General features: G+C 63.3%; 1 protein-coding gene across 7 annotated transcripts in view; it reads right to left on the bottom strand.

Moving 5' to 3' along the window:
- The window catches only part of NFIC (nuclear factor I C), a 35,790-nt gene that overhangs the window by 4,587 nt on the left and 16,464 nt on the right, over positions 1-14,739 (bottom strand). For all 7 annotated transcript variants that reach the window (XM_065747338.1, XM_065747341.1, XM_065747343.1 and 4 more), the window contains exons 2-8: positions 13,805-14,336; positions 4,206-4,277; positions 3,960-4,034; positions 3,733-3,856; positions 2,680-2,804; positions 476-601; positions 191-375 (exon numbers count right to left, since the gene is read on the bottom strand). In XM_065747338.1, coding sequence (XP_065603410.1) covers positions 191-375; positions 476-601; positions 2,680-2,804; positions 3,733-3,856; positions 3,960-4,034; positions 4,206-4,277; positions 13,805-14,336 — 1,239 coding nt within the window. The remainder of the gene's footprint in view (positions 1-190; positions 376-475; positions 602-2,679; positions 2,805-3,732; positions 3,857-3,959; positions 4,035-4,205; positions 4,278-13,804; positions 14,337-14,739) is intronic.

Genomic DNA, 14,739 nt, shown 5'->3' with positions numbered 1-14,739 from the left:
ACGGTGTCACACCCCACTGTGTCACACCCCACGTCCCCATGCGACGACAGCACGAATCCCCTCAGCCATGCGACGCTGCTCCTGGGGACCACGTCCCCATGGGACGGCCGTGTCCCCCTGGGGTGGCCGTGTCCCCCCGGGGTGGCCGTGTCCGTGTGGTGGGACCGGTGCTGGGATGTGGGACCCTTACCGGTCCGGGCTGCTGGTTGGACGGGTCGCAGGCCAGCGAGACGAGATCTTTCAGAGGGTCCTGCGGGTTGAGATGAGGCGGGTAGCGGATGGCCGTGTGCGGGAAGTAGGTGGAGGCCGTCTGGGGGAGAATCGAGGTGGTGGGGAAATGCAGCGTGGACGAAGGGTGCGGGCTGCGAGCGATACCTGCAGGGACAACGGGGAGGACGAGGGGCGGAGGGAGGGGACAGCGTCACCGCGAGCCCACGGGGGGACCCCGTGTCACCCCGCAGCGCCCCGTGCTCACCGCTGTGCACCGCGATGACGGGACGGTGGTGCTGCGTGAAGCTGCTCAGGCGGGGCGAGGAGTCCTGCGGCGAGGGGCTGTTGAAGGGCGATTTGTCCATCTCTGTCTTCACGTTGGGGGAGATGCCTGTGGGGCCGGGGGGGGAGGAGGGGCGGCGTTAGGGGGCGAGCACCCCACGGCAATGGGGTGCAATGGAGGGGTGCAGCTCTGGGCCATGCGTGCACATGGTGCAGCAGCACGCTGAGCGTGCAGCGGTTGCGTGTGCAGCAGTTGTGTGTTTGTGCGCCTGTGTATGTGTGCACGGGGATGGGCGTGTGCGTGCAGTGCTTGCACGCGTTCGGGTGTCTGCGTGTGTGTGTGGGTGTGCAGCAGCACAAGTGTGTGCGCGCAGCTGTGCGCCGGAGGCCTGCGTGTGTCTGAGCTTACACGCATGCATGCTGCTGTGCACGCGTGTGTCCGTGGGTGTGCAGTGAGTGTGCGTGTGTGTGTGTGTGTGTGCACATCCGTGGGGCCGGGCTTGCACCCTCCCCATGGCGCCGTGGGCACCCACAGAGCCCCGACATGGGGGGGGATGCGGGGCTCGCCGCTGGCTCCACGAACCGCGGGGGTGGGCGGGTTAATCCCCCCCAGCTTTAGCCGTGGCCATTTGGCCCGGGCTGCGCTAATGGGTTTAGCTCTGTCTGAGACGCTCTGTTAGGAGGATTTCCCGGAACATCCAGTACGGGATTGCTGCAAAGCCCCCGCCACGCCGAGCACGTCCCGCTGCCCCCCCCCCCCACCACGGCATCGGGACACTGCCACCCTGCCCCTGTCCCCCGCGCATGGCTCCTGCCCCCTTCACGGCATGGGGGCACAGACCCTGGCTCATATAGGGTGTAGTTCCTGGTTCATATAGGGCACTCTTCACAGCCCACATGGGGCTCAGTCCCTGGTCCATATAGGGTATGGTCCCCAGCCCATACCGAGCACAGTCCTCGGCCCATATGGGGCACAGACCGTGGCCTATTTGGGGCACAATCCCTGACCAGTATTTGGCACACTCCCTGCTACGTATGGAGCGCAGTCCCTGGGATAAACGGGGAACAGCTAGGGGACCATATAGGGTACGTGACTCTTCTGTATGCGGCACAGTCCCAGGCCTATATAGGGCACACTCTCTAGCCCATATGGGGCATGGAGCCCTGTCTATATGGGGCACAGACCCTGCACACGCTGGGCACAGTCCCTGCTCCTCGTAGGGCACAGTGCCCAGTCCATATGTGACACAGTTCTCTGTCCATACAAAGCAGTTCCCAGCCCATATGGGGCACAGTTCTCTGGACACAGAGAGCACAGTGCCCAGACCATATGGGCTATGGGGGCAGCTGTGGAGCTGGCCCCATATTTAGGGCAGCCAAGCTCGTGGAGGGGCAGCAAGGTGACCTACAGCAGGCATGGGGGAACGGACCCACGAATACTTGGGGTTGTCACCAACAGGACAATACCCCTCTGGAATGGAGACCCCATTGGGAGAGGTTTTTCTCCCACTGCACACAAAATCCCATTCATCTCCCTGATGGGCTCCGTGCCCCCAGCACCGCTCCCCAGGCACCCCACAGCTGTGGGATGGGGTCCATGGGGTGTGGGGCTGGGCCGGATCCTGTCCTGCTGTTGGGGAGTGGGGTGGGATGGGGGGAGATGAAAGCAGGGGGGGCTCAGCTGCCCATAAGGTGCCCTGGGGCGTGGGAGCTGCCGTGCCAGCCCCGCAGCATCGCTTTAATTAGCCCAACCCATCCCAGCCCCCCTTTTTTCTTAATGAACAGCTAATTGGGGCTGTCTAGACAGGAAAGGGAAAAAAAAAAAAAGCAAAGCAAGAAAGAAATCTGTCTGCAGTGCACGCGGCAGCTGTGGGGCTGGGAGAGGCTGGTGTGGGGCTGGCCCCATAGAGAGCCTGTGCCTAAATGGGAAGGGTCCTACAGTAATCCCATGGAGGATGTGTCCCTAAATTGGGGAGTTCCTATAGGAAATGGGGGGCCTACAGCAACCCCATGGCACCTATAAGGGGTCTGTGTCTACATGGGGGGCTGGCAACAGCTCTGACCCAAAGGCCCCACAGCACTGCACCAACACAGAGCTCCTTCGCTGTCACAGGGGGTCCTACAGGAGCACCACAGCCTCTGCAGGGGACCTCGACCCGCTGTGCCCCACGGCAGCCCCACACCTACCCCCTTCCATGTCCTCTGTCCAGTTGCGGCTGCTACTCGTGGGTGAGTTGGAGGAGGTGTAGTATTCGCCGCCGGGGCTCGTGTCGATGTCGTCCTCCATGGAGCCAGACTTGTGCCGTTTGCTCCTGGGGACAGCAAAAGGTCAGCATCCCCAGACCTGGTGTAAGGCACGCTGTGGGGCGGCTGTGATATCAGTGGGGAGATCCCATGGGACACAGCCACGTGGACCCCATCCTGCCCACGTGAGGGGGACACCGGGATGTGCTGCGTCCATGGGGACGCGTGGGGAGCCCTCAGCTGCAGTGCTACGACACACTGGGGTGCAAAAGGGGTGCAAAACCCAACAGTGGGGGTGCAAAACCCAACAGTGGGGGTGCAAAACCCAACAGTGGGGGTGCAAAACCCAACAGTGGGGTGCAAAACCGCTCTGGTTGCAAAGCCATGGTCGGATGCTGACACTGCCCCAGGCTGCAGAGGCCACGGTGCAGTGCCAGCACTGTGATGGGGTGCAAAGAACGGTACCGGGGTGTAAAACCCAACAGTGGGGTGACAAAACCACGGCAGAGGGATGAAACGGTTATGGGATGGAAAAGGTGTGGGGTGCTGGAACCACAATGTGTTGCCAAAACCATACTGCAGTGCCCACACCATACTGGGGTACACAAGTTGTGCTGGGGTTCCCAAACTGTACTGGGATACCCAAACCATACTGGGGCATCCAAACTGTACTGGGGTACCCAACCTATACTGGGGTGCCCACACCGTACTGGGGTGTTCAAATTATACTGGGGCACCCAAGCCATCCTGGGGTACCCAATCCATACTGGGATGCCCAAACCACTCAGGGGTTCCCAGACCACACCGGGGTGCCCAAACTGTACTTTGGGACCCAAATGGGTGCACAGTACCCACGTGGCAGTGGAGCAGCCCACTCCCCCCGTTCTCCCTGCCCACATGGCACAGCCTGGCAGGACCCGACGTGCCCGTGCCGTCCCACGCAGCCGTGCCCCGACCCGTCCCGGCATCGCCCCCGCGTCGCCCGGCAGCACCCACCCGCTGGAGGAGGTGCTGGGCAGCGTCCTTCTCATGCCCGTGCTGGAGGGGTTCAGGTCGTAGGCCAGGTGGCCCTGCAGCTCCCCCAGGGAGAAATTTGGGCCCGTGCCCGTCACCACCGGCGCTGTGGGGAGAGGATGTCATCAGTAAGGGGGCGGTGACACCCCGTGGGGGGATGGCACCGCTGGGATGGGTGCTGGAAAGGGGGCTCGGGGGGTGGCACTCACTTCGGGACACCTGGATGAGCTCGGTGACACTGAACACCCCCGAGGTGACGAAGCTTTCCTGGAAGTCTGTGGAGTCTGCGTGGGGCAGGAGGAGGGACAGCATGAGTGGGGGTACCGCGATGCCCCCTGCGCCCACACCTCCCCCCACACACCCGCAGAGGGGCTGAGCCCTATCCCCCTCACCCCTTCCCCACTGCACCCGAAGCTGTTGGCTGCAAAGCCTCCGGGGGATGCGTCCCCTCTTACCCAGCGCGTTGGGCTTCGTGTCCTCCTGGTCCGAGGCGATGCCCGTCCGGGGACTGCTGCTCTGCTCGGAATCTGCGAGAGGGAAAAAGGGATTGAGATGGGACGCTGTCGATGGGGAAACCGAGGCACGGCCATCCCCGGCAGGGATGTAACCCACAACCAAAGCGATGCATCCCCGGACACGGGGACGCGCGGTCCCACGGTGGCGGTGCTGGGGATGCTCCCAACGCTGCCATCCCTGCAGGGCTGGGACACGGCCACCGCGGCACTGACGTCCCCTCGTCTAAAAATACACACGCAGACGCTGAGCTCAGCAGCCACGGGAGCATCCTTCCCCTGGACCCTGGCACACGGCGCATCCTGGGCCCTGCGGAGCCCTCCAAGCATTCCCCCATCTTTATTATTTTTGTTCTTTTCTTCATTCCCCCCCCCGCCCCCCTTCTCCTCCTCCTCCCACCCCTTTGGCCGTCAGCGGCACTGCCTGGTGCCAGGAAAAGGCTGAGACGATCCAAACAGCGCAGTCACAACACCGCCGCTGCCGCCGCTTTCTTTTCTCCATTTCTCTTTTTTTTTTTCTCTCTCCCACGTTTCATTCTTTCCCTTCTTTTCTCCCCCCCCCCCTCCTTTTCTCCCCATCAGCCATTTTGTGCCCGCTCGGTGCTGGCCCCATCCCATCCCACCGACGCCCCACGCTCCGCTTCCTCCGGAGCGGCCATTTTAGGGAGCAGAAATTCCCCCTTCCGTTGAGCACGGCACCGTTGCCTTTTTCCCCCCTTTTTCCCCCTCTCTTCCAATTCGGAAAAGCAAAGCTCATTATCCACGAGGGTCAGGAATGTGGGGACAGGAACCCACATCCCCCCACACCCAACGCGGCCCCTCCTGCCGCCGGCTCTGGAAGTGGTTTAGCGATGGAGCACTGCCGAGCGTGGGGTGAGCGGCTGTGGGCTCCGCGCTGCGGCACCGCTCCCCCCACGGTGCCTCTCCCCACATCCCACGCTCTCCTGGGTCACCCCACGGTGCCCACGTGGCTCTTCCCACTTCAGAGCCCTTTGTTGGCACCATGACGTCGACCGGAGCTGCTCGTGGTCCCTTTTGTTGGACGGTGACACCACACGAGGTGCTGCGCTCCCCCCACACGGATGACCCCAAGGCCCTGCGGTCACCCCGTGCCCTCCCGCCCTACATCAGGATGCTCCTCACGGCCCTTTGGTTGCACCGTGACATCGGGATGACCCCGCAGCCCTTTGCTCATCCTGAGGTGCCCCAAATGGCTCTTCCGTATCTGACACCTCCATTGGCCCTTTGGTCATCACAAACCGTTCTTCTCCCCACAATACTCCACCGGTCATCCCAAGACGGCCAACACCGCTCTCCCACAGCCCTGGATACCTCCCGTGGCCCTCTGGTCATCCCAAAGTACCCAGCGGCTCTTCTCTCCCCAAAAATACTTCATTGGTCGACCCAAGATGGCCAATACAGCACTTCCATCACCCCACAGATCTCCTCCTGCTCTTTGATCACCCCACAATGCCCTAAAATGGCTCTTTTGTGCCCTAAAATACCACTCATAACCATTTTGTCACCTCCAGATGCCCCAAATGGCTCTTCCACCCCCCCAAATAGCCCCCATAGCCCTTTGGTCACCCCAAGATGTCCCAGATTGAGCTTCTCCCCCCAGAAATACTTCATCAGTTGACCCAAGGTGGCCAATATAGCTCTTCCGTCACCCCACAGATCTCCTCCTGCTCTCTGGTCACCCCAAGATGTCACAAATGGCTCTTCCATCCCCCCACGTACCACCCACCGCCCTTTGGTCATCCCCAAGATGTCCCAAATCGTGCTTGTCCCACCCCAGAACACTTCCTCGGTCAACCCAAGATGTCTGACACAGCTCTTCCATCGCTTCAGCCATCTCCCATGGCCCTTTGCTCACCCCAAAATGTCCGAAACGGCTCTTCCAGCCCCCAAAATAACACCACAGCCCTCCGCTCATCCCACAATGCCCCCTAAAAAAACCCCACCCACCAAAGACCTTCCTGCGGTCACCCCAAGATGCCCCACACGGCTCTTCCACCCCCCAGAAACACCACCCGCACCCCTATGGGCACACGAAAACACCTCACTTCCCCCTCCAAACCCCCAAGACGCCCCACACACCCTTCACTCACCCATTCCCTTATCCGCCATCGGGATACCCCAGCAGGCACCCACTGACCCCCCCCACACACCCCCCCCTCTTCCCCGGGACATCCCTGCACCCTCGTACCTCTACTTCACCCAGCATCACGATGCCGGGGTACGCACTGGGGGCCTGCCCCCCCTAGGAGCCCCGCTACGGGGTGGGGGGCCCCTATCAGGAGCCCCGCTATGGGGTGGGTGGGGGCCCCCCCCCCGGCAGCCGTGGGCTGAGCGTGCCAGCACATTTCTGGCTGCCTCGTCGCGGCGCAGCGGCCGGCCAAGCTCTGCGCTCACCGCCATGTGACGGCTGCCTGCGGACGGCCAACAAGCGCTAAAATGGCGTGCGTGTTCCCCCCCCCCCCCCCCCCCCCAATCCCACACACACACCCAGGGGGGTCCCTATGAGTTTTGCAGCCCCCCCACCCGGGAGCTCGGGTGCGATGGGGAGGAGTGGGCACCCTGATAGAGCTGCAACCCCATAAGCAAACACTGCAGCGCTGCTGCTGTTGGGGACCCCCCCCTCCCCTCCCCCCCATTCTCTTTAGGATTTGAGGGATTTTTCCCTTTTGCGGGGGGGGGGTTGTGAGCAAGAGTTGTGGGGGGGGGGGGACATGAAGGGGATGGGGTGAAGTGCCAGTGTCCCCCCCCCCCCGCACTGTGCTGAGCCTGGGTGCCCAAACAGGTCGATAGCTCTCAACCTCTTAAAAATAGCGAAGTGTGCGTGTGCCCGTGGAGGGGGAAAGGGGGGGGGAAGTGGGGGGGGGGGGGCGGGCTGCCTGGGCGCGCTGGCAGCCTGGCACTGTGCCACCCATTGAATTATGACCTCCCCGGGCTGGCAGAGTGCCCCCACCCCACGGCACTGCTGCTTGGGAACGGCCCCCCAACCCCCAACCATGGCAGCCCCACCATGGGGCCTCGCTACCCCAAGTGGGGCTGTCCCCGGGGGGGGGTCCCTGCTGGATGGGCTCCCCCCAGGGCTGCGGGAGAGCCCTGGCTCCGTGCCCGAGTGCTGACGGTAACAGGGCACGGTGTTACTGGCAGTGGTGCGGGGGGAGATGCTTGGCGTGGGGGGGCCGTCAGGGGCCTCTGTGCCTCAGTTTCCCCACGATTAACCCTCCCTGCCCATCCCTCCCTCTGTGGCTGCCCACCCCCCCACTATAGGGCCGTCAGTAGGGCCCGGAGCGAACGGCGTGGACAGCACACCCGTGGGAGCTGTGCTGTGGGGCTGTGGGGGGGCAATCAGGGACCCCCACCTCCTGCCCCCCACAACTGCCCCCATCCCACTGCCCCACACACAAAGCCCAGCCCACTCCCTCCTGCCTGAGCTCCTCATGTACAATCCCAGCACAGCACTGCCCGGCTCAGCGTGGCAACCCACAGCACCAGACCCCCACCCCAGCAACCCCACTGTCCCCCCCAAACCAGCGCTCAGTGTGTGACGAGTTCGCCAGCTCTCAGCCCCCCCAAATCCTGGCAGCACATGGAGGGGGGGGAAGGGGCTGGCTGGCTCAAGGTGTGTGCGTGGGCATGCGTCGGACCCCCAACCCCCTCCCCAAATAGAAATAGGGGCGGGCTGCTGGTTGTTGGTGGCTGGTTATGGTTGCTGGCTGCTAGTTGTTAGTTGCTGGTGGTTAGCTGCTGGTGGTTAGCTGCTGGTGGTTAGCTGCTGGTTGTTAGCTGTCAGTTGCTGGTTGTTACTTGTTGGTTGTTAGCTGCCGGTTTTTAGACGCCGGTTGTTGGTTGCTGGTTGGAGGTGGCGGGGCTGCCACGTTCCCCGGTCGCAGCCAGCTGGGCTGGGCAGGCAGCCGGCGCCTGCGAGCTGAGAGCTGCGAGCTCCTGTCCTCGGCCGACCCCGGGAGAGCGGAGACGGCGGCGGCGGTGCGGGGGGAACGCGGCCCCCACCCGGCACGGAGCTGGGACGCTGCCAGAGCCGGGACAGATGGCAGCGGACAAAGGGGACTGACGGGGGGAGGAAGGGGAGAGCGGTGCCATCGGCCCCCCCTGAGTGGGATGGGGTGACACCCCCCCCCCCAAGCCCCAGGCAGTCATTGGGGCCCCGTAAGTTTTTATATGGGATTGAAGGGCTGGGGGGTCCTCCCCCCCCCCCCCCCCCCCACCCGCACACAGATGCTGGCGGGCAGCCCTGGGGTGTGGGATGGGAGAGGGGGAAAGGAAAGGAGAGAAAATGGGGGAAGGAAAGGGAAAGGTCAGAAGGAAAAGGGAAGGAGAGGTGGAACGAAAGAGAGAGGGGGAAAGGGAAACAGGAAGAAGAGGAAGAAAAATGGGAAAATAAAAGAGAAAAAGAAAGAAAAACATTAAAGAAAAAGAGAAACATGAAAGTAAAGAGAAACATGAAAATATAGAAAAAGAGAAACATGAACACAAAGGGAAACACGAAAATAAAAGAAAAAAGTGAGGAAAAGGAAAAAAAGGAAAATAAGTGAGAAAGAGAAAAGGAAAAAAGATGAAAATAAAAAGAGAAAAAGCAAAAGAAAAACGCGAAAGTAAAAGAAAAGAGAAAGGGAAAGAAAAAAGGGAAAAGTGAAAAAAAATCCACCAAAAAAAAAAGAAATAAAGGTTAAAAAAAAGGAACGAAGGAAAAAGGAAAGAGAAGAAAGGGAGAAATGAACAAGAGAGGAAATGAAAGCAGAGAAAACAGAAAGGAGAATTAAGTGGATGGAGGGGGGAGGGCGGTGACGGCACACACAGCACTACGGCACAGTGTTCACCCCACACGTCCCTCGCACTGCCCCTTTGTGCCCCCTGATGATTCCCTGCCCCACAGCCCTATGGCACGGCCACGTGTCACGACACAACCCTATGGCGTGGCCCCATAGACGGCACGACCCTACAGCACGGCCCCACGGCACGGCACGACCCTACAGCACGGCCCCACGGCACGGCACAGCCTCTCACCATCATTCACGCCCCCACCCCCACGGGCACTGCTCCCCACGGCGCACAGGGGGATATCCCTATGGGGCCGCCGGGGACACGGCCGCAGCTGACGGTGCCGGGCGGGCACGGGGGTCTCGGCGGTCTGCCCCCTCCCCGTGGCCGCAGCCGTCGGCATCCACCATCCCATCTGTCCCCGCCAGCGCCGCACGGAGCCGGGAACGCGGCCAGGATGGCAACGGCGGCCCCGGGGAGGGCACAGTGCTCGGCAGGGCGGGGGGGCGAAGGGGGGGGAGGGGTGGGCGGCAGGTGCTGGCAGGACGCAGCGCTCATCTGCTGTTACTCGTCGGGTGGTGGGGGAGCACCCTCGAGCCCGGGGAGTTGAGCACGGGGCAGCTCATCGCAGTGGTGCTGAGCACGGGGCAGCTCATCGCAGTGGTGCTGAGCACGGGGCAGCTCATCGCAGTGGTGCTGAGCACGGGGACGCTCCGGAGCCCGTGGGGCCGCAAAGGGACGCGGGCGCTGCGGGATCGCCGGGGAAGTCCCGACCTCCCGAGGTCGCATCGATCCGCGGAGCTCCGTGCGCCGACGGCACCGGGGAAAAGGGAGCCGGGGGGGGGGGGGGGGTGGAAGATGAGGGGTCCCGGGGTCCGGCGCACTCCCCCACATCGCACCCCTCCGTCCGACGCAGCTCTGCAGGAACTCCACCCCGCGGAGCTGCTCTGATGGATGACATCGCTACGCGGCGTTGGGGGGCGGCGGGAGGGGTGGGGTGGGGTGTGTGTGTCCAGGACCCCCAGTTCCCAGATCCCTGCGCTGCTGCTGTATGCCCCATCCGTCTCTCCAACCACACTCCCCCCTTCCATTTCCCCCCCCCCCCAATAAATATTTGCGGCCGTGCTGGCGGCGATGCCCGGTCCATCTGGCACGGCCCCCCCTGGCACGGGCAGCCCTGGCACGGTGTCCCCGGCAGATCGGTGCCATCTGCCTCACGCCGGGGCCGGGGATGGGAGATAAGAGGCTGCCAGCACTGGGGGGGGGGGGGAGGGAGGGGGGGGGGGCACAGCGCAGTGCCAAGGGGAGCACGGTGCCACCACATGCCTGCCCCCCCCAGACACTCACACCCCTCTGTACCCATCTGTTTGCCCTGCTGGGCTCAGCCAGAGGACACTGCTGGGGGAAGCTCACAGCAAGGCAGAGGTGGGGAGGTGGCTATGGGGTTCACCCCCACAGAGCACCCCAGAGGTGGGGGGAGCAGTGCAGTGCTGACCCTGTGCCCCCTCCACAGAGTGGTCAGGGGGTTGTGCATAAGGGTGTGGGGAGGATATGGGGGTGGGGATGCAGGGATGGGGCACTGGGAGTGGGATGTGCCAATAGGGGCAAAGGGTGGGGGCGTAGAGATGGGGGTGTAGGAGTGGGGGGGGTTGAAGGGTGGGGGTATAGGCATGCAGGTGTAGGGTGGTGGTGAAGGGGTGGGGGTAAAGGGTGGGGGTGTAGGGATGGCGGTGAAGGGCTGGAGTCCATGGGGATGCAGGAATGGGGCACTGGGATGGTGATGCAGGGCTAGCGACCATGGAGCTGCAGGGATGAGAGAGATGGAGGTGTGGGGCTGGGAGCACCCCCCTTCTTTCCCCCCCCTCCCCCCCAGCCCAGGCTGCTGCTGTAGGGAGGAATCTCTCTGTAATGCTTCGAAGGTCCTGGCACAATCGACTGGGGAGATTGATTACCATTTTACTGCAATGCTTTTGACTTTCACCGGCGACCTCCGAGCTTCCCCCCCCCCCCCCTCACCAGCCCACCCCCCCCCCCCTCTGCTGCACACCCAGCCCTGGGCTGCAGCGCCAACCCCTCCCCCACTGCGGTGTGCAGAGCCCAGCCCTGCACCCAGCCCTGCACTCAGCCTGCACCCAGCATGCAGTCACCCTGCACCCAACGTGCACCCAGCGTGCACCCAACTTCGCAACAAGCCCACAACCACCCTGCGACCGTACTGCACCCGTGCTGCAGCCAGCACTGCGACTGCAACACACCCAGCACGCACCCAGCCTGCAGCCTCCTGCACCCGATGTGCACCCAACCTTGCAGTGACCCTGCACCCAGCGTGCACCCAGCACTGCAAGGACCCTGCACCCAGTATGCAACGACTCTGCACCCACCTTGCAGTGTAAACCCAGTATTCAATTGACCCTGCACCCAGCGTGCACCCAGCACTGCAGCAATCCTGTAACTGCCCTGCACCCACCCTGAGCTCATCCTGCACCCACCCCGTATCCAGTGCTGCACCCATCCTGCACCCAGCCCTGCAGCCAGCACTCAGCGCACTGCGGGGCTGCAGAGTGCTCATGAAGGGGGGGGCACAGACCTCTCCCACCCCACAAGCCTCACCCCATGCCTCAGTTTCCCCACACGCACCAGGTGCACGCAGGATCCCCTGGGCATCCCGCAGGGCTCATCCCCTTGGCACCGCGTTGAGGGGGCAGCTCACTCCCCCCCCCAAGCAGGGAGGTCTGACCGTGGGGGTTCCTCCGCAGCCCCCCCCCCTCACGTTGCCAGAGCAGCGGTTGGGAAATTCTGCTGACAGCAGCAAAAGGAGCGGGCGCGGGCGGGTGGCCGAGCCCACGTGCTCCGGCCCCATAGCGGGGGGCTGCGGGCAGCGGGGGGGGGGGGAAGGCCCCAGCCTCCTCCTGCCTACAGCCGGGGAGGGGGGGGGGGCGGAGGTCGGGGTGCGCAAAGGTGGGAAGTGGAGCGCAAAGCGGGGAAGGAGCGGAAGCGTGCACCAAAATGCAGGAGCGTGCAGGACCGACTGCGAAGGAGTGAGCAGGAAAAGGCAGGGGTGTGCGAGAGTGCAGCCGTGTGCAAGGCTGAGTGTGCAAAAGCACGGGGAAATGCAGACGGACTGTGCACGATCCTGCACCAACGGCTGAGCAGCAGCGTGCAGCATTGTGCAGACGCGTGCAGGAAAACGCAGCCGTGTGCAGATGCGCACAGCACTGAGAGTGCAGCAGCAAGCAAGCAGGAGCACACCAGGCCAAGGGGCCCCCAGCCCCCCCAGCCCCTGCCCCCCACATCCCTCCTCACCCCATTTCCCCCTCCTCTGTGCTGCAGCCCAAAGCAGCGGGCTCACGATGGGGCCAAGCACCCAGCAGCACCCAAAGGTCCCCCCCTGCTGTCCCCAGTCCCCCTTAACCACAGTGCAGAGCGACCTTAACAGGGAAAGTGAGCGGCTGCCAGGGCCTTATCAGGGAGTATTTACAGCCGCCGTGTTCCCAATTAGACATCAGGTGACTGCGGCTGCTGGGGACCCAGACGCCGGGGTCAAGGTCATGGGTGGGGGGTGGCAGAGGGGCGGCTGCTTCCCTTGGGGACACCGGGACTGCGTGGCTGCCGGGAGCCCCCAATGCCCCGCATGGGGCCACCCGTACCAGCGTCAGTGTTCTGTCCCTGCACCGTTGGGTGTGAGCTGCCCATCCCCAAAGCCATCCCCGTTTGGTGACCCCCAGCACCGGGGGCTGTGGGGCGCACGTGATGCCAGTCAGACCGCGGTGGCTCCCGGGGGACCGAGGTGACACCCGATGCATCCGCCCGCGCCCGCTGTGATTTATGGCTCCATCAATCCCCTTTGTTGGGATTACAGCCACCGGGTGCCCCCCTCGGTGTCATTATCCGTCCTTGGGCTGCGGCCAGCGCCGGGTGAGGAGCGGTCATCCCACTGCAGAGGCGTAATGGGATGCGGCCAAGGATGGGGATGTGTCCCAGGATGGGGATGAAGTCGGGTCCTGGGATAGGGACAGGTCCTGGGGTGGGGATGGGTCCCAGAGGCACCGCGCAGTGCTATGGGGTTGCTGCTTTAGGATGCCCCGCAGAGCCCTACAACCAAGCCCTGATCTTCCTTGCCGCTCCATGCCCACCATGGGGTGCAGGGGGACATGGGTGACATCGGGATGCACAGTGACACTGAGAAGTACGGGTGACACTGGGGAGCACAGCGTCCCAGTTGTACGGGTGAGACCCCTCCTCAGCCCCACAGATGATGCGCTCAGGCTGCCAAAGGTCCTACCAACACGACTCCACCTGCTTCCCTCTCATGTGCCCGCTGCCATCGAGGCCACACGTGCCAGCACATGGGGACCTGCCCGAATAGCACAGGAGCTGGCCTGAGGCACGAGCCCCACCCTCCTGGCACGTGAGGACATCGGCCTGGGGACCACACATGGGTGCTGCACCATGCCTCAGTTTCCCCATTTGGATCCCAAAGGCTTTGGGAGCGGCTGTGGCAAAGCACTGCCCGGGGGACACGCTGGGAACACACTGTGCCAACCACTGCCCCCAGAATCAGCAGCACCCCTGGGGACTGTACCCTAGGAACTGAGATTGGTACTGGATGGGGAAGAGGGGACGGTGAGGGACACACACTTGAGGCCAGAGCGATTTGGAGCACCGGGGCCCTTTCAGCGGGGTCTGAAAGGTGTCCTTCATCCCCTAGGGAAGGGAAGAGATGCACAAAGAAGGAAGGGACCCCCTCATACCTCTCTCGCGGACGAAGTAGGCCAAGTAGAGGTCGAGCTCTTTGACGGAGACGCTGATGTGGTGGGGCTGGATGCAGAGGATGGGGTTGGTGCACTGGCCCGCCTTGACCAGCCGCTCGCCGTCGGTGCTCTCCAGCGGGATCCCTTTGAAGAGGATGACCATGACCAGGTCGAGCCGCCACACCTTGTCGGCCTGCCGCAGGCAGTCGATGCGGCGCATCTTGCCCTTCTGGTCGGGGTTGGAGAGGACGCAGCACGACGGCTTCTTGCCCGTGATGGAGAGCACGAAGTCCTCGCGGCACTCGGGCCGGATGTCCTTGCGCAGCTTGGCCAGGAGGCGCGAGGCCCACTTCTGCTTCACCTCGGGCTTCTCGCTCAGCAGCTCGTCCTTCACCGCCCGCTCCTCGTCCTTCGTCATCCTCTTCTCGTGCTTCTTGAAGTACTTGCGCTTGCGGGCCTGCAGGTTGAACCAGGTGTAGGCGAAGGCCCGCACGTGGGGGAGCAGCGCCTCGATGAAGGGGTGGAACTCATCCTGTGGGGCACAGCGACAGCACGTCACCCCCATGGCCCTGGAATGCGGCCCCAAACCCACCCCCAGCCACTTGTAGGGCTACGATGGGGACAGGCCCCAAAGCCACCCTCGCCCACTTGTGGCACCTGGCATGTTGCCCCCAAACAAAACCTCAGGGCCCACACTGGGGCAGACCTGGTGTCCCCATACTCACCTGTAGGGCACTAAAGGGGCAGACCTGGCATCCCAAGCCCATTCCCAGCCACTTGTGGGGCTCCAATGGGGATGAGCTTAGTGTCCCCAAACTCTCCCATGGCCACTTGTGGGGGACAGGCTTGGTGTCCTTAAACACATCTTCAGCCACCTGTGGGGCCATGATGGGAACAAGCCTGCTGTCCCCAAACAAACTCCTAGCCACTTGTGG

Source organism: Cyrtonyx montezumae, unplaced genomic scaffold (assembly GCF_038088225.1).
Source record: "Cyrtonyx montezumae isolate F1298 unplaced genomic scaffold, pur_monq_1.0 scaffold_44, whole genome shotgun sequence".
Taxonomy (NCBI): domain Eukaryota; kingdom Metazoa; phylum Chordata; class Aves; order Galliformes; family Odontophoridae; genus Cyrtonyx; species Cyrtonyx montezumae.
This window is presented reverse-complemented; position numbering and strand designations above follow the sequence as displayed.